Genomic DNA, 20,976 nt, shown 5'->3' with positions numbered 1-20,976 from the left:
CAATTCTCACAAAGACCACAAATAAAACACAAACCAGTGAAAGTCTTAATTTGACTTTCACTTGAAATTTACAAGCTGATTCTAAGATGTAGAAATTCAAAGAATCCAGGCTCACAAAGTGCTTTAAAAAAAAATACTAAAGCTGAAAGATTCAAACTAACTGATTCCAAAATCACTATAGAGCTGCACTGACCAAACGTTGGCTGAGGATAGTAAGTAGAACTAGACCATGACTTCTTGACACAGACTATACACACTGCAGTAGATTGGGATCTCTAGCACCTGTCAACACCAGGCATAGTGGTGTATACCTGTGATTCTAGCACTGGAAAGCAGACAGAGGATTCTAAGAGTCGTCCAGCCTGCCAAGGAGCCTAGTCACATCAGCAAGTCCTGGATTCAGTGAAAGAGTGCATCTCAAAAACTAAGGTGAAGAGTAATAAAGGAAGTTGTGAGCTTGCTCCTCTGCAAATGCATGTCCACGTACTTTCACAACAAAAATTCTCTGTTTTTAAAAAGACAAAATGAGCTGAGTGTGAGGGCACATGCCAGCAATCCTAGCACTCAGAGGTAGAGGCAGGCAGATCTGTGAATTCCAGACCCTACAGTGAGTTCTAGGACAGTCAGAGCTACACAGAGGAACCTTATCTGGAAAAAAAGAAATTAAATTATGATGGAGATAGTATAAACCACAAAGGAAGTACTATATAAAACCCAGGGAAATGTCTCTGATAATAAAATAATAAACTAGCAAAAGTTTAAGAATGCTTTCTCTTATTTTTCTAAAGTTGAAAAAAAGAAATGACACGGGAACTAAAATGGAGATCACCAGAATAGTCAAAGCTCATCTATAAAACCAATTTTGTTCTATAAGAAATGCATACATTTGTACACAATGCCTCGTTTGAGATTTGATAGAGCCCTAGACACATGACATAAAAGCAAAGCTGAATGGACTCAGTGGGTTATATAAATAGGTGTGTGTATGTGTTTGTATGTGTGTGTACACATTGAAGAATAATGGAAAAGAGATCATTAAAAATGAGGGGGGAAACCTTTCCTTGTACCAATGAGAAAATGGAAATTTATTCATGTAGAGTCATTGAGCCTCTTATGACAGCAATACAATCTAAAAAAAAAAATGAGGGGGGGGAGAGGAGGAGTTGGATGGAGGAGTGATGTAGACACAGTGTTCATGCATGTCATTCTCAAAACAACAAAAAACAAAAAAACTAGTAACTAAATTAAACCCTCTATAAAAAATAACTCATCTCATTCTAACACTGAATATAAATGTTAAAAGGTATTCACAGAAATAAGAACTCATCCACTGCTTCAAACGTATGGAATAATTGTACCCTACCTTACAAGAGAATCACTTCGCTTATCTGCCCTAACAAGGAGGACGACTTTCCATGTGTGGAAGGCTCCTGGAGCACCAGTCCGTTTCAGTTCTTCACGCCATCTTTTAGGTGCAGACTGCATTTGTGGTGAATAATGGGAGTCTTTTTCAATTTTATATCCCCATTCATAAGTTGTTTCATCAAGCCATCTGCCACTTTTGGCACTATGAATTATGTAGTCCTTCGTTAATACCCATTTTCCTAGAAGGCAAATGAACTGTCACAAAAGAATTTTAGTTTTGCTAAATGGTAAATAAAGATCAAATAGCAACTAAAAGTCATCCTTTTTATACATGAGATTCTCATGATAGACTATGAATATTACTTTTAAAAACAGATTTTCAAGAGGCCTTAAATATCACTGAACATTGTATATACTTTTTATATGATACACAGCCATAATTCTAAATGCTACTAGATGAAATATGAATCTACACTTTTAAAGTAAAAGGCAATGTTACTTGAACTATTTTTACTAATTGTATTTATTTTTCTGTGTCAGTTTTATTTCTTCCTATGATAAACTTTTTAAATAACATTCATAGTATTGCTATGCTATATTGAATTTAATAAGTTAGTGTCATATTTAGGGAGGCTATTGTAAGTAAATCACTATAGGATTTTATCTTCATCTGTGAGGATTCTTGTCTTTTCTGTTTTATTCTGTTAATTACTGATTCTTTTTTAAGAAATGTGAAGTGTCCAGCTGTTTATGTGCTTCACCAGTGATATTTAAACAGCAGGAATATGCATAGTTTTGTCTGTAAAGGCTAGGGAAAAGTCTAAATTTTTCTCTGGCAAATGAAGGGTGAAAAATGATATGGGATCCATGATGGAGTACGACACAAGAAATAATCACCACAGAGAAAAAGCTACTGGTGCGTCCGCGTGAGAAAAGGTAAATCTCCACATTGGCACACAGAACTGTTTATCTCCTAAGAATAAAGGAGGCTGGCATTCTTTCCTGTGTAGACAGAGGGACAGCAACCTGGGAGGAGGAACCGCACTCAACTGCAGTGACAATAAACAGAGGACAACGGGACTCAGAGCTGGGGCTTCAACTAAGGGTTAGGGTTTGTCCCTGTCTATTTGTTAAGACACTTTTCTTAAAGAAAACATTTAAAATATATTTGTGACACCGTACATTTTTCTTTCTCGAGAGAGGGTTTCTCTGTGACTTTGGAGCCTGTCCTGGAACTCACTCTGTAGACAAGGCTGACCTTGAACTCACAGAGATCCGCCTGCCTCTGCCTCCTGAGTGCTGAAAGCAAGACATTATATCTGACATAATATATTTCCAGCGAGTTAAGTTTTTTTCTGTTAACATGAAAATTTTGTTAAGAATTGGAGAAAGGGGAGTTTTCTTACCTGCTGCACAAGCTGCTAAGAATTTTTCACTCTTGCACAGGCGTTCAGCTATAAGATGTGTGCAATTTTTATATTTCTAGAGGGAACATGAAACAATATTACTACGGTGGGATTTCCTTAATAATAAAAATTTTTACTTTTACAATACCAAAGGAGATGTTCATTATTTTGTAATTCTATTTTTAACTCTATGGACTATTTTAGTCTACTCACCTCACTCTTAATGAAAGTGCAATCTAGTTTTAAGAGTAGCTTGACTAGCGCTTGCTTTTCTTCCATCTTAAACCCTGTCATCTGGATGACATGTTTCGTGGCACCATCTCCCATCTAGCATACACACACACAGAAGACAGCAGATGTCAACATTATGCATAAGGGTGACTTAGTTTTTCTTAATTATGAGTACTAACAAGAAACTAAAACCATGAAACATATTATGAATTAAACATGTAAAGCTTAACTGTAAGTAATGATGTTAAATTCAGTTACTACAATAAAAGCCAGTTTCAAATTATTTTCTTGAAAACGTAAACTGAATTTTTGTTGTTGTTTCGACATTGAAAGCCTGCAGTACTATTTTACTTGCCATTAAAACACATACTGAATATGATTCATCACAAAATGATAGGGGCCTAGATAAATATGGGCATACTTATGTATTTTTGTTGAATGCTTTTCAAATAAGCACATTTGTGAAAATGAAACTATCAGTTGCATGATGGTTTTTAAAAATGTGGACAAAATTAAAAAATATATACAGGTCACCAAATTACTGACAGGACTCATAGTTCCATAGCATTTATATTAAAAAATTTAAGAGACAGGTACAATGACTCCAACTTCTGTCTACATTTTTAATTACTGCCCCCCCACACATATTCTTTCTTATACATATGTGTGTGTTAATTATATCACAATATATCTCTGGTCTCTGTGTGTATGCTGATTTCATCACAAGGCAAACAAAAAACTACATGTTTTAATCTAACTTCGTTTTCATGGGGTTTCAATGCATATGACATATAGTTCACAAAGTACTTTGTGTTTAAGGTGTTACCTAAAGCATAGATTTTCTAACTAGAATATACTTCAGTTTGTTCAATCAGATTAATACTATAGACAGCATTCTGAGAAAACTGTTTTGCTCTGATAACAGCAGAGACAAATGGAATCCCAGTGACTTTCATTTTTCTAACACTTCTGTTGTAATCGCTACAGATTAGCATCTAACACCACAGGCAGAGCAATGGCAGTTGCTATTCTAACATTCTTCTCAGAAAAATTAGGCACACTTAGCACCAATATGGACCTGCATTCAATCAATACACACCACAAAACAAACAAACAAACAAACAAATAAATAAATAAATGAAAAACCCATAAACCTAAAGTCAAAACAAAACAATCTATTAAGAGTATAGGTATTTGATCACAGGATTAAGTGAATAAAGTCTTAGAAATTTTATTTTCAAGAACTAAAATAAAGCTTTATGAGTTTCAGACTAGCAGAGTATACATGTAAAGTATCTGGGGGAAAACCCTTAAATTTAAACTAACATGGAAAGAGTTTTTTCTTCTTTTCAACACTATTCCATAATAGAAGATAAAGTAATAACCATGTACACGGAATACACTAGAGTAGGGATTTTAAGTTCTTGAAAGAGAATTCAAAGCATGGAAGAGAGTATGTGATTCAGATGATCAGGTACTGCTACCTGAGGGGAGTCCTGGACAACTGTACACACACACACACACACACACACACACACACACACACACACACACACACACACACCTTCCAGGTCAAAGTTCATTCTGGAGTAAGACTGGGTCACTGCAAACCACTCACATTTAAAGGTTCACCCGGGGTCAGGAGTGAACCTTCTCTTTTCACCATTAAAGCTCCTAGAGAAGGAAGGCTGGCTAGGGCACAGAACTGCAGCTCCTATTTCTAGCTTTTATCATGGATGGGCGGGGCTCCTAGAGACCTAAAGGGCAGGCTTTTCTCAGCACTTCTGAATACCTGTGAAGACAGCTCATACTAATGCTTCCCAACACATGTCAGGGAGCTGCTGGTGGTCGGTCCTGCACTGCAGGGCAGATCAAGTCACAGGTCACATAGTAAAGAACACAGCAGAGCTGTATATCAAAGTCACTGCTCTCAAACCAATTTTTATAAATCTGTTTTCCATATTTGCCAACGGATTCCAAAGGAGGCAACAAGTATCAGCTCTCTAAAATACTGAAACTCAGACATAAAACACAAAGTATCTTTAAGAATGAGACTTTCAATTGAAGCAAAGGTTTAAATGTAACTTACAGGGCTTTGGTCTGCCTAGGACACAATTATAAAGTGTACTCTCATGTACTGGTATCTCAAGAAAGATATACATCTATAAAATACTATCATCTATAAATATGACACAAGTACATCCCTGAAAAGGGATCTTTTTACTTTAAATTTTAAAAACCGTTTTCAAGGTTAATACAGTTAGCACTTCAGTGACGATACCAGATAATACAGACTGGCAATATAGACGAACACATAAAGACTATGCTGTACTGCAAGTAAAAAACATTGTTTGATTCCAAAAACATCTACATCCACACAGTAAGACACATTTGTATTATACAACATATGGCTATAACTAGGGGAGAGAGCTTTTTTCACATTAACTCAAAAGAATTAAGAAAACTCTTTAATAATTCCATTTAGAAAATGATAGATCGTTTTAGAAATGACCAAGTAAAATTCAATGTATCTATAATATTGGCTTTGTTTTTATAGATCTCAAAAGCCAGTTATGAGAAGCCATGACTTTCAACATACTATATATTTTCAAAATTGTATTTTTATTTCTGTATTGAAGAGTTTTTAAACTAGTTAGCAGGCTATTTCAAGAACTATTAGGAAAAGGAAAGGGATTAGTGTCCTCTTTTTTTTTTTTTTTTGGTTTTTCGAGACAAAGTTTCTCTGTGTAGCTTTATAGACCAGGTTGGCCTCAAACTCAGAGATCCGCCTGCCTCTGCCTCCCAGTGCTGAGATAAAAGGCGTGTGCCACCACCATCTGGACAGAGTACTTACAGTCTTGCCTATGGAACATGGTGCATTAAAACTGTTACCATTAACTGCAGAAGGGATGGGATGACACCTTGCAGCAGAGCACCTGATTATGGAGAAGAGGACACTGGGATCAAGCCCCATCCCGCCTCCCCCAATAATCAAAACGCAGTTTAAAAAATTGCTGTAACACTACTACCTATAAGATGCCTTTAAATATTGCACTATGCTTTATGAAAATTACATGTTCTATAAAAATGAAAGAAGAATGTCTACCATATTGTTCTTTTCATATAAGCAATTGCTACTTTAAAACTCTGAAGTGATATTTTAACATATTTTGTGTTGAGGTATAAACTGTTAAATTAGTTGAATTTACTGAAATATATATATATATAAAATGCAGTTTTTTGTCTTAACCCATCTTGATGGCAATAATCACCTCCATATATTTAGCAGCATCTTCTGCTAAACCAATCTCACAAGATGACAGGACCAAGTGTGCACAACAGCAGAAAGCATCAAAGTATTTTTAAAGCAACTTCCTTACTTTGAAAATGCTGCTAAGAAACTGCAATTCTCCATATAAAAAGAGGAAAAAGAAGAGACCCAGTGATAAAACAGAATATCCTGATTCAAACAGTATGAACACGCATCTAAAAAGAAACCAGAACGCAGTCATTTATTCACAAGTTTGTCAGAAAAACAGGAGTGTATTAGTTAATGTTCCCAGAACTGTATATACTGGACATGCACACAGCTAGCAGGTCACCACCACTCTGTAATTACGTTACCAACATGAAGCAAAGGCAATGTTTTTGAACATTACATTGCATAAAAAAATGATTTATGTGACATTCAAAATACATGACTGCACAGGACAATTAATATATACACACACACAGCAATACAGACATGGATGTATTTTACACATACAGTAGTAGTAGGAGATAGTTCTTCCACACCCTGGAAGCTTAAGAGAACAGCCCGATACGCTGATGAGTTAAGAGAGCACTACAGAAATGTCCTTAAAGCATATGTAAAGCCAAGCACTTAGAGTAGGGCTTAATTTTATGTAGGTGATTGTTCTGAAGTATGAAGAACTGAGATCTTAACTTCTCGAAATCTTCTAATTCCAGAACAGAATAAGCATTCCACAGCAGTTAATACTAGTAGCATTTCTACTAAAATGTCCTATCTTCACAGCTGAGGTGGGGAAGGGGAAGGGAGTAGGACATGTGAACCTTTAACTTTACACACCACACAGATGACATCTTCACAAAAAGAGTAGAAAAGAGGCTGTTCATTTTTAGTAATTAAATGTTTGTTTATCTTTATAATAAAAATTATACTAGTACATTCCTAGTTATAAAAAGTTCCTTTCTAGTAATATTTTAAAGCTTTACAGCAGTAATTCTTTAACATATACTCACCCCGAACCATGTAAAATACAGAACTCAGAAGACAGTGCCTGTGAACAGGCTGCCCTTTATACATAGCAAGCAACTGTCGCTGTGGCATGGACTGTCTTAAAATATCTCTCACCAAGGCCTATCCTTGATGCCTGAAATTCTTCTGACAGTTGGTGTCAGCCAGAAGCACCAGGAAACTTACATTTCTCATCACTGTGATTGTGTATATTTTATTCTAAGCGTTTTAATCGAACCTTTGAGTTCTTTAAAATATACCAGTACTAGTGTGCGCATTTAATCCCAGCACTAGGGAGGCAGAGGTGGGTGGATATATGAGCCAAGCCAGCCTGATTCATGTAGCCAGCAGGGCTACATTGAGACCCTGTCTCAAAAACAAGAAACGAAAGAGGAAACTCAAGGCAGGACCACAGGTAAGAAAACAAAGGTCAGCGGCTGGGACAGGACAGTGATGACAGCTGGAGGTCAGCATGGACACACAGAGTGCAAAGTGGGTAGGAGGGGGGCAAAGGGCAGGGAAAACAGTTGGCTGCAGAACTACTGCAGAAAAGAGAAGCCAGGTCCAACCCCGTGCATAAGCCACTCCCATACATATGTGTGGAAGAACTTGGTTTTGACTTCTAAAACAATCTGTACAATTTTGTTTTGTAATTTCAACTAACATTTTGAGTATAGAAAATTTCAAAAGTACTACAAAGTATATAGTGATTAAAATCATTTCTAATTTCCTTAACTTACAAAACTACTGTATTGGATTAATATGTGTATGAAAAACAAGCATATATAACAAAATTTGGGAATGTGCTTCCCTAATTTTTATAATTACTTATACATGCTAATATTCTTGTTGATAAATATAATAATAAACCACATGTTGAAAATTAGCAGTCTCTTCATTTTCGTTACAACAGGAAACTATTTTGATTTGAAACCTTTTACTGGCAAGCATTTCAAAATTCTTTTGAAAAGCATATATAAGTCTACAGTACAGTTTACTTCACTACTTTGAATTCAAAACTTGAAAGATTTAACTGAGAAATTAATTGAAACTTGAAATTAAAATAAAATATATAGGAAAAGCACTACATTTCTTTCTGCTTCACAATGTTTTAAAGCACACACTTATGTTTTAATACTTATGCTATGAGTGAAATTCTGTTGGTTCTGAATGCTTTAACTTCAACTGGAGTGCAGGAATTCTTGCCCTTCTGGGCCTAGGAAAGAACACACCTTTGGTCTAATGTCACTCAGCAGGCCTTTGGCATCTATCTTAAAAGATGTTGTTAAGCGAGTGCCAAGGAGGTGACTCAGCGGTAAAGGCACTGGCCACCAAACCTAAAGACCTAAGTTTGATTCTGAGACCCCCATGGAAGAACACACACACACACACACACACACACACACACACACACACACAGAAAAAATAGTTGTCTTACTTCCTGTCCCATCTTTCAATGCTATCTATGAAATAATAATTATTTAACAGGCCAGGAGGGATTGTGGATGTAGCTCAGTGCTACAGTGTCTACCTAGCATGCCTAAGACTGTAGGTTCTATCAACAAGCAACACACAACCAAAAAAAAAAAAAAAAAAAAAAAAAAAAAAAAGACAAATGGAATCCGAAAACCAGAAGTCTCTAGTGAGAAATGTTCTTGCCTCTAAGGAAAGGAACAATTATTAATTCCTATAATGGATAATCTGGTAATGGATTAAAAAACTGAATGTGGTGAGAGAGAAAAGAAATAGGAGACAAGGAAAATGTGGCCCTCTCTCATCTATCTGACACTGTACATGGTGTAGCCTGGGCTAACCCTTTAATTTAGGGTTAAAGGAGTCCTTAGGAGAAAAAGTGTACAAAGACAGTTTTCTATATGAAAAGCATATGGCTAAGATTGTTAATTAAAACAATTAACTCTTATCAAGGTGACTGTGCACCATATATTTATCTACTGTGTTTACTCACATGCAGATGAGAGTACAAGACACTGTTAAGAGCACTGGACTGACTACACCTGGTTTCGATACATAAGGAAGGGTATAACTTGGGATACAACTTGGTAACTCAGCAGGAAATAAGCACCAAGTCAATCCCTAGCACCAAGGGCAGAGAAAAAATCTGAAAGACAAAAAACCTACCTTAAGGACTCACATCTTTGTAAAAATAGTCAAACAAAGATTCCAAGATAAGCCTGTTCTGTGGAAAGGCTAAACCCTTTTTACAATGCCAAACAGGTTAAGTTTTAGTTTTAATCTACTTTTCTTACACATTACAATTTTACAAGTCGATTAACATTCTCTACCAGTACAACCTGAAGGCATGGGTAAGAAGACATTTAGAGGAACAAATGCAAAGATTTAAACGGTTATCAGTCGTTTTCAGGAAAATACTGTCTAAAATATTCACACATTTGCAGGAATATTCTAAAGAATTATTATTGCTTTTCTTTTGTAGGAATATTTTAAAGAGTACTACTGCTTTTCTTATTATTTTTCTCTCAAAACAGATTTGGAATCAAAATTTTTCACAAAGGTTTTCTTATCAAAGTAATACATTCTCAATTTCAAAATCATCTCGCTGGAACCGATTAAAAGAACAAAAGGTGATGTTCCATTGTAGCTCCTATTCTTTGGAAAGGTTCTCCACTTTCTTTAGGTTCCATTATTTCGACCTTATGGACAACTGACTTTATTCTTGACACTTTTTTTAAACAGTGAAAAGAAAAGACCTGTAGACTAATATAGCCACCATACATAAGGAAAATACTATCTAGTAAGGCTATACTATCAGTGTTCTAAAAATAAAAAAAAAAGAGACATCCATGGAAATTGTGAATGCATAGAATGAAATTTTAAGTACTCTTAATTTTGATTATGAAACGGAATTATAACTGACCACTTCACACACTAACATAATTTAACCTTTCTACTTTTCAAAACCAAAAAAATTCTAAATCATGTAACTGACATCACCTAAGTCAATAAAGCATGAGAAACTTAAAAAACAAGTTTGATAGGCTAGTTACTTATTGAAGGCTGTCTTACAACAAAATAGATCTAAGCATTTGAGCATTTTTAGCATCCTAGTACGTGAAATTATCGTTAACTTAAAATCAAATTTTCCTCGCACAGAAGTCAACGACCAAATGATCAGCTCTGTCCTGAACACCCAGAACGAATGCCAAACATGACACTGTCAGGAATAGCGTGAAAACCCACTCAAGACCTGGGTGATGCCAGGGTAAGGAACAAAAACAGTCCGTGAGGTGTGGCGCCTGTGTGTGACGGGTGCACGGTGAATCCGGTTCCTTCCCAATGTCTCAATGGAAACTTTTTTTTCCTCTGTAGAGGACAGTCATTTGTCATAAAAGTGCTCGGGGGGCTTTAAAACCGACTGCCGCCTACCCCAGGCCCCGGACCCTGATCGGGAGTGTTAGGGCCAATCAGCGTTTGCGGGCCGGTGTCTGCGGTCAGACCCGGGGGTGGAGGAGGCGTCCTACAAGTCCCCGAGAGCGTCCCGGCGCTCGGGCGGCAGGGAGGGCGCCCTGGGGGACAGGGTGGCGTCTCTGCGGTTCCACCGGGGACGTCTCCACGGTGGTCCCCGGCGCAGGGGGAGGGAGGCGGTCCGGCCGGGGGGACCGGGCGGGGCGGAGCCCCGGGCCACCGGCGCGGGCTCGCGTCCGCCGCGGAGGCGCCGAGGCTGCGGGAGGCTGGCGCGAGCGCCAGGCGCCGCCGCGGCCCGGCAAGGACGTCCCAGGCCGCGGTAAACGGCGTCCCCCGCGCCCGGCGCTTTACCTTCCCGGCCGACCGGAGCGTCGGGACGGTTTCCTTCGGGCGGCGGTGGCGGCGGCGGCGACGGGGGGGCTGACGGCTACGGCGCTGGCTCTCAGGGCTCCACCAAGCCGGGCTCCAGGAAATCATTTCCCGCCGCGCGCTCGGCCGCCCCGGAAGCAGTCAGCCACTTCCGGGTGGTTGTCAGTGACGCCCTCGAGCCGTCGCCAGGGCCGCCTGAGCCGCGGACCCGCCTGCTGCTCCCGGTCGGCGCGCGCGTCCGGCCCCGGCGGCCGGAGACGGGTGAGTGAGTGACTTCCCTCTGAGCTTCTGGCGCCGCGTCTCTGCCAGGCCCGCCCCCCGGCGGCATGTCGGGGACATCGGGGAGAGGGTAGCGAGTCCCCCGTCCGTCCCCGGGGCGCCCGGCCTTCCCTCGCTTTCCCCGGGTCCAGCCTGCAGGTCGGTCCTGGCTCCCCGACTGTTGCAGGGCCCCGTGCGGACGATTCGGCGGCGCTGCTGCTGTCTCCTGGCTGCAAGGTTTTGCCTCTCTGTGACCTCGTGAAAGTTGCTTGATGGTCCTTCTCCTGGATCCTGCTCAGATAGTACCCAAGAACGGGGCACGGAAGTCATTCCTGACTACTTGCAATTAACGGAGCTCCCCTCCTTTGGCTTTAAGTTCTCAGGCTTATACTTTACGTTTTGGAAGCCACTGATCCCGATTCGGGTATACTTTCAGAGAGGAATGCCCTGGCTTTACTCCAAACTCTCTCACTGTGAAGAGTTCAGGGGAACTTTGAGTGGAGCAAGTCTGAGTAGCCCAGGGACTTGCTTCTGACGAATGTCTAGTGTGAGGGAAGATGCTCGTTTATTCAGAGACTCAAAGGGTGGCATGTAATGAATCTTGGAATAATGTTATTGACGAGTGCGGTTTCAGGTAAATTCCCTTACCAACTTGTAATTCATTAATCACCTTCCCTCCATTTCCCCTCCAAGTCAGTCTATCCCAGGAAAGGTGGAGGCATTTCCGTGAAAAAAATGCAATATGGCAACTAGAGAGATGACACAGTGGTTAAGAGCACTGCCTGCTCTTCCAGAGGTTCCAAGTTCAATTCCCAGCACTCATGTGGCAGCTCACAATCATCTAAAGACTGTAGTTACGTTACGTGGGATCCAATGGCGTCTTCTGCTGTGCAGATGTACATGCATACAAAACACTGTATACATAATAAATCTTTTTAAAAAGGAAGAGACCGTATGTTAAATACAAGCATTCGAAGCATCAGGCAAGCTTTGCCTTTTGAGAGTACCGTGCTGATCCTAAATTGTTGTTATATTAATCACTCAAGTTTTATAATTTTTCGATTGGTACAAGTGTTATCATCTTAGTCACTGTCCTTATTTGTGACTCATAGTCACATAGCATTTCATGAGTGGCTCACAGGTATCTACCTTCTGCCTGGCAACAGCTTATATTCACTATGTAATGCTCACAAAAGCAAGTCCTGTCTCTGCATACTCTTATACTTAAGTTACATCTTCAGAGGTTGTAAGTTGCACGCATAAAGTTATCATGCCTGAGGTTTGAACCCAATTTACCTGACTCTGAAATGTGCCTCTCGTTACTGTGTGTGGCTGGCGTGGTGGCGTGTGCCTGGAATTCCAGTAGTTTGGAGATGGGAGCAGGAGTATTAGGAGCTTAAGGTCATCCTTGGTTACTCTTAGACCTTCAAGACGAATCTGAGCTGTATCTGACCCTCTCTCAAAACAAAACAAAGCAGAAAACAAAGAACGGCAAAGCAGGCAGAGAGATGAAAGAGTTGTTGCTGTTCCTTTAGAATTCTGGAGTCTGGTTCCTAGCACCCGAGTCTGGTGGTCACAGTGGCTCTGTAACTAACATCAGGTGACTCAGGGTCTTCTGGCCTCTGCTGGGACCTGCACATGCTTGTGCATGCATACCACATTCCAGGAATAAGTCCTTCAAGGAGAACTCAGTTCAGAAAAATCACTCACATCTTAGGTACAAAAGTAGTCAATCAATGTGTACATAGCAAACCTTGGCGATAACAAGATTTAAAAAGGCTATGTTCATTGTCTAGCTAATTTTCACATGAATAAGATAAATACTGATCATTGACCGATTTTATCCTTTTAACCCAAAGGTAAATATCTGTATTTTACTTGCAACCAAAGCAAGAGATGTAGAGGTCAATAGTGACTCTTAAGGCCTGAGTACCAGCTAACTGCAAAAGAAACTATTAAACCTCCTATTTGTATATATTTACACGTGTCAGCAATTTGGTTGCTTACAATCTCCTATGCAATGACCTCTTTAATCCTCACGGTATTAAGGCATTATCCTTCTTTTACAGATGATAAAGCTGTGGCAAGATTAGCCTTGTAAGTTGTCCTAGTTCACATACAGTTATTAAGTATCATACCTACTATTTAAAGCAATGAATCTCCAAAGGTTGTATTCATAACCAGATTGCCATATTAATTTTTAACCCTGGCCTAGCTCTTACATATGTTTTGTTAGGTACAGAAAATGATCTATGATAGCTGTACTTTCAGATTTAAATGAATAAATTATTAAGTATTTATCAACGCAAAGTAAAAGAATAAACAACAAGAGATAGGTATGTAGCAAAATATCAAAACCTGAATGTTCCTTTTGGCAATATCTAAAGCAATGTAGGTAGCTTTATAACTATTTTTGAAGGGATTTGAGTATCCTTTTAATCATATAAGCAGTTCACACTCACACATTCACAATCACATTTCATATATACCAGTGTGGCCACACCATACATCAGAACATACATACATCTTTTGGTCATCCTTTTTCTCTAGGTCATGATTAGTCTGTTGAAATGAAACTTCCTTAATTGAAATCTCTGTAACAGAACAACTCCATACAATCCTTGAACTAAAAAGGTTAAAAAAAAGTCCTATATGCCCCTCATCATTCCTCCATTTGAGCTACAGCCGTACCTAATCCTTGTGTTTTTTTTTTTTTGTTGTTGTTGTTGTTTTTACAAGACAGGGTTTCTCTGTATTGTTTTGGAGGCTGTGGGTCCAGCCTGGCCTAGAACTCACAGAGATCCACCTGCCTCTGCCTCCCGAGTGCTGGGATTAAAGGCATGTGCCACCACCGCCTGGCTAATCCTTGTAATTCTGTAGATGCAAGGTGGAGAGGCCAGGCTTTTGGCCAAAAGTTTTTAGAGATGACTCACAAAATTGACATTAAATGTAAACAAACATTTTCCATTCCATATACCTTTGTCTTTTCCTTTTTCTTAATACCAGTGCCTCATTTTCTAACTGTTACCAATTTTTTAAATTCACCCATTTTCAATCCACCCTCCAACTGAGGGCGATCTCTCAGGTTCCCCTTTGTTTCCCAACCTTGTCAGGAGAAGCCCTGGAGATTTACTCAATCCACCCTCCAACTGAGGGCGATCTCTCAGGTTCCCCTTTCTTTCCTGACCTTTGTTGGGCAAAGGCCTGGAGATTTAATCTGGTACCCCTTTTTAATACATCCTTATAGCCTTACTGGCCAGCCTTTTAGATCTCTCAGTTCCCCTTTACTCTCCTGATGTCAGTGGATCAGGCGAAAGGCTGGAGATTTTTTATTTTTATTTTACCTTTTTTTTTTTTTTTCGAGATAGGGTTTCTCTCTATCATTTTGGATGATGTTCTGGAACTCGCTGTATAGACCAGGATGGCCTTGATCCTACCTACCTCTGCCTCCGAGTGTTGGGATTAAAGTTGTGTGCCACCAACTCCCGACTCTCTGAAGATCATGGTGAACCTCCTCCCAATTTGGGACATTTAAGCCTCCCCCAGTAATGAACCATGGACTGGCTTGTTCGATCCAATTTAGAAAGCCTTCCATGGTTTTAGCCTTGACTGTAGTCCTCTGTTCTTCAAGTAGCTTTTTTACTTCATACTGTAATTCAAGCTTCCAGGGACTATTTCCCATCGTTTCTTTTTCTATTTTCCCCCATGCGTCCCTGGCTGGCAAAAGGGACTACCCCGTCCACTGTCCACTTACCTCACTTTCACATCTCCGTGGGACCGCTAATTGCCTTGCCTGCTGCACAGCCTGTGTCTGAGAATGTGCAGAGGGTGTCGGGATTGATGACACAGAGACCAGTTGGCTGTGCAAAGAAAACTTTAAGCAGGCCCCAAGAAGGCTCAAGAAAACTTCCCAAGAAAGGCTTCCCTCAAGAAAAGCTTCTGCTCCCTTCCTTACCCCTGGCTGGCTATGCTCTGACCCCAGAGGCTGTGGTGGGTGGGTCAGGAAGAAGCAGTTAGTGTTTGGAAAGGTCGAGGTCAGGGCGTTCCAGTGGGAGAGCCCTTTTCAGGAACTTATTCCTCTGGTAAACATTTCTTATGGACACCGGATTGTTTTCAGTAAACATGTTTTTAGTAAACATTGTCTTAAAGCTGCCTGCTCCCAGGCTGATGGGGAAGTGGGTCTCCAGCCAAGGTATGTTGTTCCCACAGCAGGCTAGAAATTAGACAACCTAAGGCTGACATTCATAAGTAAGAGTAAGTCTCTGTGTATTTATTTGGGAACTGGATAGCAGGCCTCCCAAAAGAAAACAAAACAAAAGCAAAAAATCAAAAAGCAAACAACTATACCCGTTCCTTGAGTAAGACTTAGGAGCAGGTAGAGATAACGTCAGAAGACTGGGGGGTGCTCACAGCATCCAGGGGAAACAACTGAAGACTTCAAAGCATTCAGCAGGAGCTGCAGATTAATCTTTCTTTCCAGGGATGAGCTTCCCAGGGCTGGACTTAGCATTCTCTTTCCCAGTGTCTGTCCACAGTTTATATCATCAAAGAAACAGCAGTAACCTCTTGGAAACAGTTTGTCTTCTAGCTGTTTTTAAAGTAATTGGTTTTTTTATTTTTGTTTTTTTTTTTACATGGGCCAAGAGGAATATAGGTAATTCCACTTTTCAATGAGCTGAAGTAGCACATGACAGTTTGCCAATATAATATACATTACAGTATACAAAGGGAAATCTTTTTCCTCCGGGGATTATAGTTTTCTTTTATAAGGGACATTGGATTAGATAATCTAAACTCTTTAGTTACTTGTGAAACCCTCGGACTTCTGCTGACTCCCCGGTATACCTGATAGCAGTTTTAATATACTAGAAAACCTTGGTCATGGAGCAACACGGAATTGTGCTTTTTAATGGAAGTCCAAGACTCAGTTTAATTTGCTTTTACACAAAATGTCAAAGGATCTTTGTGAGCTTATGAGCTTGTGCTTCCATAGATAAAATGCATCCACAGGACAGCTTCAAAAGTCGTATGAGTTGGTATATGGAGAGGCTTACACGATGGGCTGATCCAGAGCTTTACTCTCCCTGTAACTTGTTGACATTTGAGATTGATGGAGGTGCTGGAGAGACGGCTCTTGCAGAGAATCGGGGCTTGGTTTCCAGCACCCACATGGTGGCTCACCACCATCTGCAACACTTTTGGGGGGATTCTGCATCCTCTCCTGAGCTCTTCAGGCACACGTGATGTACATATAGACACGCAGGCAAAGCTCTCCATACACATTAAATAAAAAATTAAACCTTTAAAAAGAATATTGATGGAGATAACTGCATTATAAATTAGATAAAGATGAAGAATATTTTTACTTATATGAGGATGGGGTTTCTCTTCCTCCAGATCCCACTGCCCTTTAGTCCCAAATAAGCACACAGAGGCTATATTAATTATTAGACGTTGGCCTACAGCTAGGGCTTTTTACTGACTAGCTGTCTCTTAATTATTAATCCATAACTACTAATCTGTATAATTCTACACTTATACTCTATTATGAAATAAAGTTACATATACAAATAGTTATTGAAAAGACCATGTACAAGCATTGCTGACTGAAAAGCATGGCAGGCATGCTTTTGCTTTCAGGAGTACAGATGAAGGAAGTCTTGATGAAGAAAGATACTGAGGTATGTGGGCCTAGTGAGGACAGAAGGAAAGAGTGGAGCAGAGAGAACAATCACTAAATCATTTGGATGTATAGGATAGTGAAGGCTAACAGAGCTACAGTAAAGGTGAGCTTCAGGTAGGCTTTGGACACATTGTGTGTGTGTTTCAAAATGTTAGGCTTTCACAGTGTGTATTGACTTGTGTGTGTGACCAGAACCTTCGGTGGAGGTTGAATTGACACTAATTTTCTTTTGTTCTTTTTCCTTCTCTCTTTGAAGGTTCATTTCTTACTGAAATATATGCATATATTAATAAGCCAAAAAGAAGGAAATAAAAACCTGCTCATTAACCCTTCTCTTTATCATGTCTCTCTATATTATTTCAGATGTATGTGTGTGTACTTTAAAAATAAAAGTAATATTCTACAATTTATCTTGTGACTTAAGTTTTTTTCCTTATTCCATGAATCTTCCTGTGTTGACATATTTGTTACTATATAATGGGTTTTAGGACCTGCATACTGTTCGGTTTCTGGAATGTGTATCACTTTTATATAGACATTCTATTGCTAAGTAATAGTATAATAAATGTTTTGAAGTATAAAAAATGTCTTTAATAAAACATTTTGTTTTTTGTATCTACTCACTTATAGCAAATTATATAAATTATATAAAGAGAAATAATGGCCATGGGTTATATATACATGCATGTAAAAATAGTATCAAGTTATTTATTTTTAACAATTATATTTAAGTTTTGAAATTCAGACAACTTAAAGGGGTATGCAGTAAGATGTTAGCCTCTCTCTTTTCCCCTGTACTTAATTGTATATAATTTATATATAATTAGGATTGATTATATTTAAACTTGAAAATAAGAAGATGCAAAAGAGAATATAATAAGATATTAGTCTCTCCTCTTAAAAATCAGCCCAAATACAAATACTACTCTGTATGAATGGAAAAAACACATATGGAATATACAATCTTAACCTTTAGATGCACTGTTTGCTGAATGGTTGGCATTTTTCTAAGAGATTAGAAAAGTTAGTCTTTCCTTTACCATGATATATGGTTGAACAACTGAAATAGGAGTTTAAGTTCAGCACCTACTTTCCCTCTGTTTGTTCTACTGCTACTCTCTGTAGGGCACTTCTGCATAACTTATGGAGTAGCCTAGCCATGGTGTTTTCTATTCTATAGACAACCAGTATGGGCACTTTCTTTTGAATCATTCAATGAGATGAAGTAGCTTTTCATCAAATCTATGACTTCAGCTAGCATCTTTCATCAGTGTGTGTGTGTGTGTGTGTGTGTGTGTGTAGATTTATAAGATACTGAGTAATTGCTGACCTCCATTCTCTTCTAGAGGATATGGGCTAAAAAAGAAAAGGGGTGAAATCAAGACTCTGGAGCATGTGACAAGCTCCTGTCAATACATACAAGTGGGACAGCCATCTTGGTTTCGTGGAGTCTTTTAATCTCCTAAGCAGTTCAGAGGGGGTTGACAGAAAGCAGCTCATGTACACATTGCATTTGTTGACGTGAAAAGACCCGGATAAGTTACCAGATGGGTGTTTTGGACATAACATACTCACTATTCACACACATAACATACTGCTAACACATATAACATTCCAAGAATAATGTTCAAGTAGTTATTTTACACAAGCTAACACCAAAGCAAAATACAGATTTGTTCAAATATGTAGACCAAGAGTAGATCCTAGTGGATCCCTAGGAATACAACTCACATAAAGAAGATGTAATAACAGTGGATGCTAAATAGGTTTGTGTCACTTTAATTAGCCAAGGAAGTATAAAATAGTTGATTTCAGGGAGAACCCCGGTACAGACTTGAGCTTATTGGATCAATATCTGAGGTACTCTTTCTTCATCGGTCAAATGATAATAAAATGGCACCTCTATTGATTTTCTGAGTTAAATGTGATAATGTGTAAAATATACCAGTAACCCTTAAATGTTTTCTTTGGGGTCTATATAGTTCTACTTTTTAGAAAATAAAGTGCCATTTTATAGCTCCTGTCTTTTGTTTTTAAGGCAATTGTGGAAATCCAGCAGTGTAGTGGCTTTTCAATAGTGATCTATAACTATCATCAGTGGATAGGAGCCTTTTGTTTCAGTTTAGTATGTTTTCAGAACTTAAAATGTGCAGTATGACTTTGAAAGAAAGTGATTTAGGTGCACCTCTTTATCTTCAGAAGGAAGTGAAGACTGAAGAGGTCCAGCCAGGCCAGTTTCTCTGGACCCTGTACCTGGAATTCAGTGCTAGGTTTTAAAGATGAAAATGTAGAACTCTTTTGTTTACATTAGGGTTTCCAGAAAAGGCTTCTTGGTTTTTTCCTACCTGGCACTCACCAGTATGTGGATATGATAAGTACTCTTTGGCTGCTTTCACTATCAGTAAGATTTACTGAAAAGAGTTCTTCCCGATGGTGGCCATTCGATGTCCAAGATTGCATAGGTGTGCTGCTTTCTAGCACTCCGCAGCTTTCACCTGGGTCTTCTGTTTTTCTCTCAAGGAGGCACATCTAGTTCATAGAGAAAGTCTAGAGTTGATCGCATTCAGAATGATGAGCTTTAGGAAGATTTCTCAGGCTTGTTATGCTGAGGTCTACATTTTCAGTAATGAGGGTCCTTTGTATTGTGTTGTATTTATTGTGTAATTATTAAATCATGTCAGGACTTTTTTTTAACCTATTTTCTTTGCTTTATTTGTAAACCTAGCTAATCATTCATTTCTACTTTTAAAATACAAGGCTTATTTAATTGCATGGTAATACAGTTCCTTTAAATTTTGTAGATATATCATTCTTTTATGTCCATGAGGGATGAAATTGTTCTTAAAAGTGAGCTAATCTGTTTTCTGCTCTTTGGGAAAGAGTTCAGAAGTGTTCAGAGGTGAGACTGTTCCTGCAATGCCTTTGTGGGTGTCTCCTTGTGGATCTGCTATTCACTGTTCTGATTAGCGTTACTTGATCCTGTCCTTCTGAACTTTTCCATTTCTCTAACCTAGCAGTTCTCAGATGTTGGTGTTAGGGTTGTTTACACTCTTAAACATTACTGAAAACCTTCAGGGTGCTTTTTGTTGTTGTTTGGTTCTTGTTATTATTGTTGTTTTGTTGTGGTAGTTGTGTAGATGTACCTGTAATGGGGCTCTGTGTCCATTTGGGTGTGTAGGTCAGAGGTCAATGCTACTCCCTCCCCCCACTCTCTAGCTGAGTCTGGAATTAGTGATTTAGCTAATCTCACTGGCCTGCAAGCTCCAAGGACATACTTGTCTCTGCATCCCCAACACTGTGGTCACAGAAATGTGTCATCACTGTTCACCTGGCAATCTTTCTAAGCTCAGGTCCTCATACTTTCATGGCAGACTTTTCACTAACTGAGCTATTTCCCATCCCTGTTTTGTTTTCAGACAAGGTCTGCCTCTGTAGTCCTTGTGTTTGTAGTACTCTTGCCTTGATCTCTAGAGCCTGGCTCTTTTGAATTCTTATTTACTAATCTTTATCTACATATTTATTGTAATATAATTAAAGCATTTTAAAAACCATATTTCAGTAACACATTGTTAATGTAATGCCCTGTAAAAGAATACCTGTATTTTTAAAACCAAATAATAAAAATAGCTGCATTGTTTTTGTATTTTATGTCTGCCATGATAGGAGAGAGTTAAATCTCAGGTCTGCTCTCGTGGAACTCCCTCTGTAGACCAGGTTGGCTTTGAACTCACAGAGATCCACCTGTCTCTTCCTCCCAAGTGCTGGGATTAAAGGTGTGCGACAATGCCTGGCTTTTTTTTTAAAGTGTGTTTTGACCCATACCACGTGGAGGGATGCTCTCTCTGCCTGGACACATGAGGAAGAACCTGGGCCCTTCCCAGGATGATGTGACAGACCCTGAAAATCCCTCATGGAGGCCCTTGTCCTCCCTGGAGATTGGAGGAGGGTGAAGTGGGGGTGAT

The 20,976-nt window shown here is 39.2% G+C and overlaps 2 protein-coding genes across 8 annotated transcripts in view; one reads left to right on the top strand and one right to left on the bottom strand.

Annotated features, from left to right (window-relative positions):
* Slf1 (SMC5-SMC6 complex localization factor 1) overlaps positions 1–11,210 on the bottom strand; it is a 66,232-nt gene extending 55,022 nt beyond the window's left edge. For 2 of the 5 annotated variants that reach the window (XM_013126517.3, XM_021223570.2), the window contains exons 1-4: positions 11,056–11,210; positions 2,985–3,098; positions 2,772–2,847; positions 1,364–1,604 (exon numbers count right to left, since the gene is read on the bottom strand). In XM_013126517.3, coding sequence (XP_012981971.3) covers positions 1,364–1,604; positions 2,772–2,847; positions 2,985–3,098; positions 11,056–11,181 — 557 coding nt within the window. In that variant the 5' untranslated portion in view covers positions 11,182–11,210. Of the gene's footprint in view, positions 1–1,363; positions 1,621–2,771; positions 2,848–2,984; positions 3,099–6,274; positions 7,962–10,486; positions 10,838–11,055 lie in introns of those variants that run through there. The other 3 variants (XM_040729086.1, XM_005065702.4, XM_013126522.2) reach the window with 3 other exon arrangements.
* Positions 11,211–11,232: 22 nt separating this feature from the next.
* Positions 11,233–20,976, top strand: part of Kiaa0825 (KIAA0825 ortholog) — a 446,177-nt gene continuing 436,433 nt past the window's right edge. Inside the window, exon 1 of one of the 3 annotated variants that reach the window (XM_040729084.1) lies at positions 11,233–11,334. The gene's annotated coding sequence lies outside the window, so the exon portion shown is untranslated. The remainder of the gene's footprint in view (positions 11,335–20,976) is intronic. The other 2 variants (XM_040729085.1, XM_013125179.3) reach the window with 2 other exon arrangements.

The sequence above is a fragment of the Mesocricetus auratus genome, unplaced genomic scaffold (assembly GCF_017639785.1).
Source record: "Mesocricetus auratus isolate SY011 unplaced genomic scaffold, BCM_Maur_2.0 Super-Scaffold_100020, whole genome shotgun sequence".
Taxonomy (NCBI): domain Eukaryota; kingdom Metazoa; phylum Chordata; class Mammalia; order Rodentia; family Cricetidae; genus Mesocricetus; species Mesocricetus auratus.
This window is presented reverse-complemented; position numbering and strand designations above follow the sequence as displayed.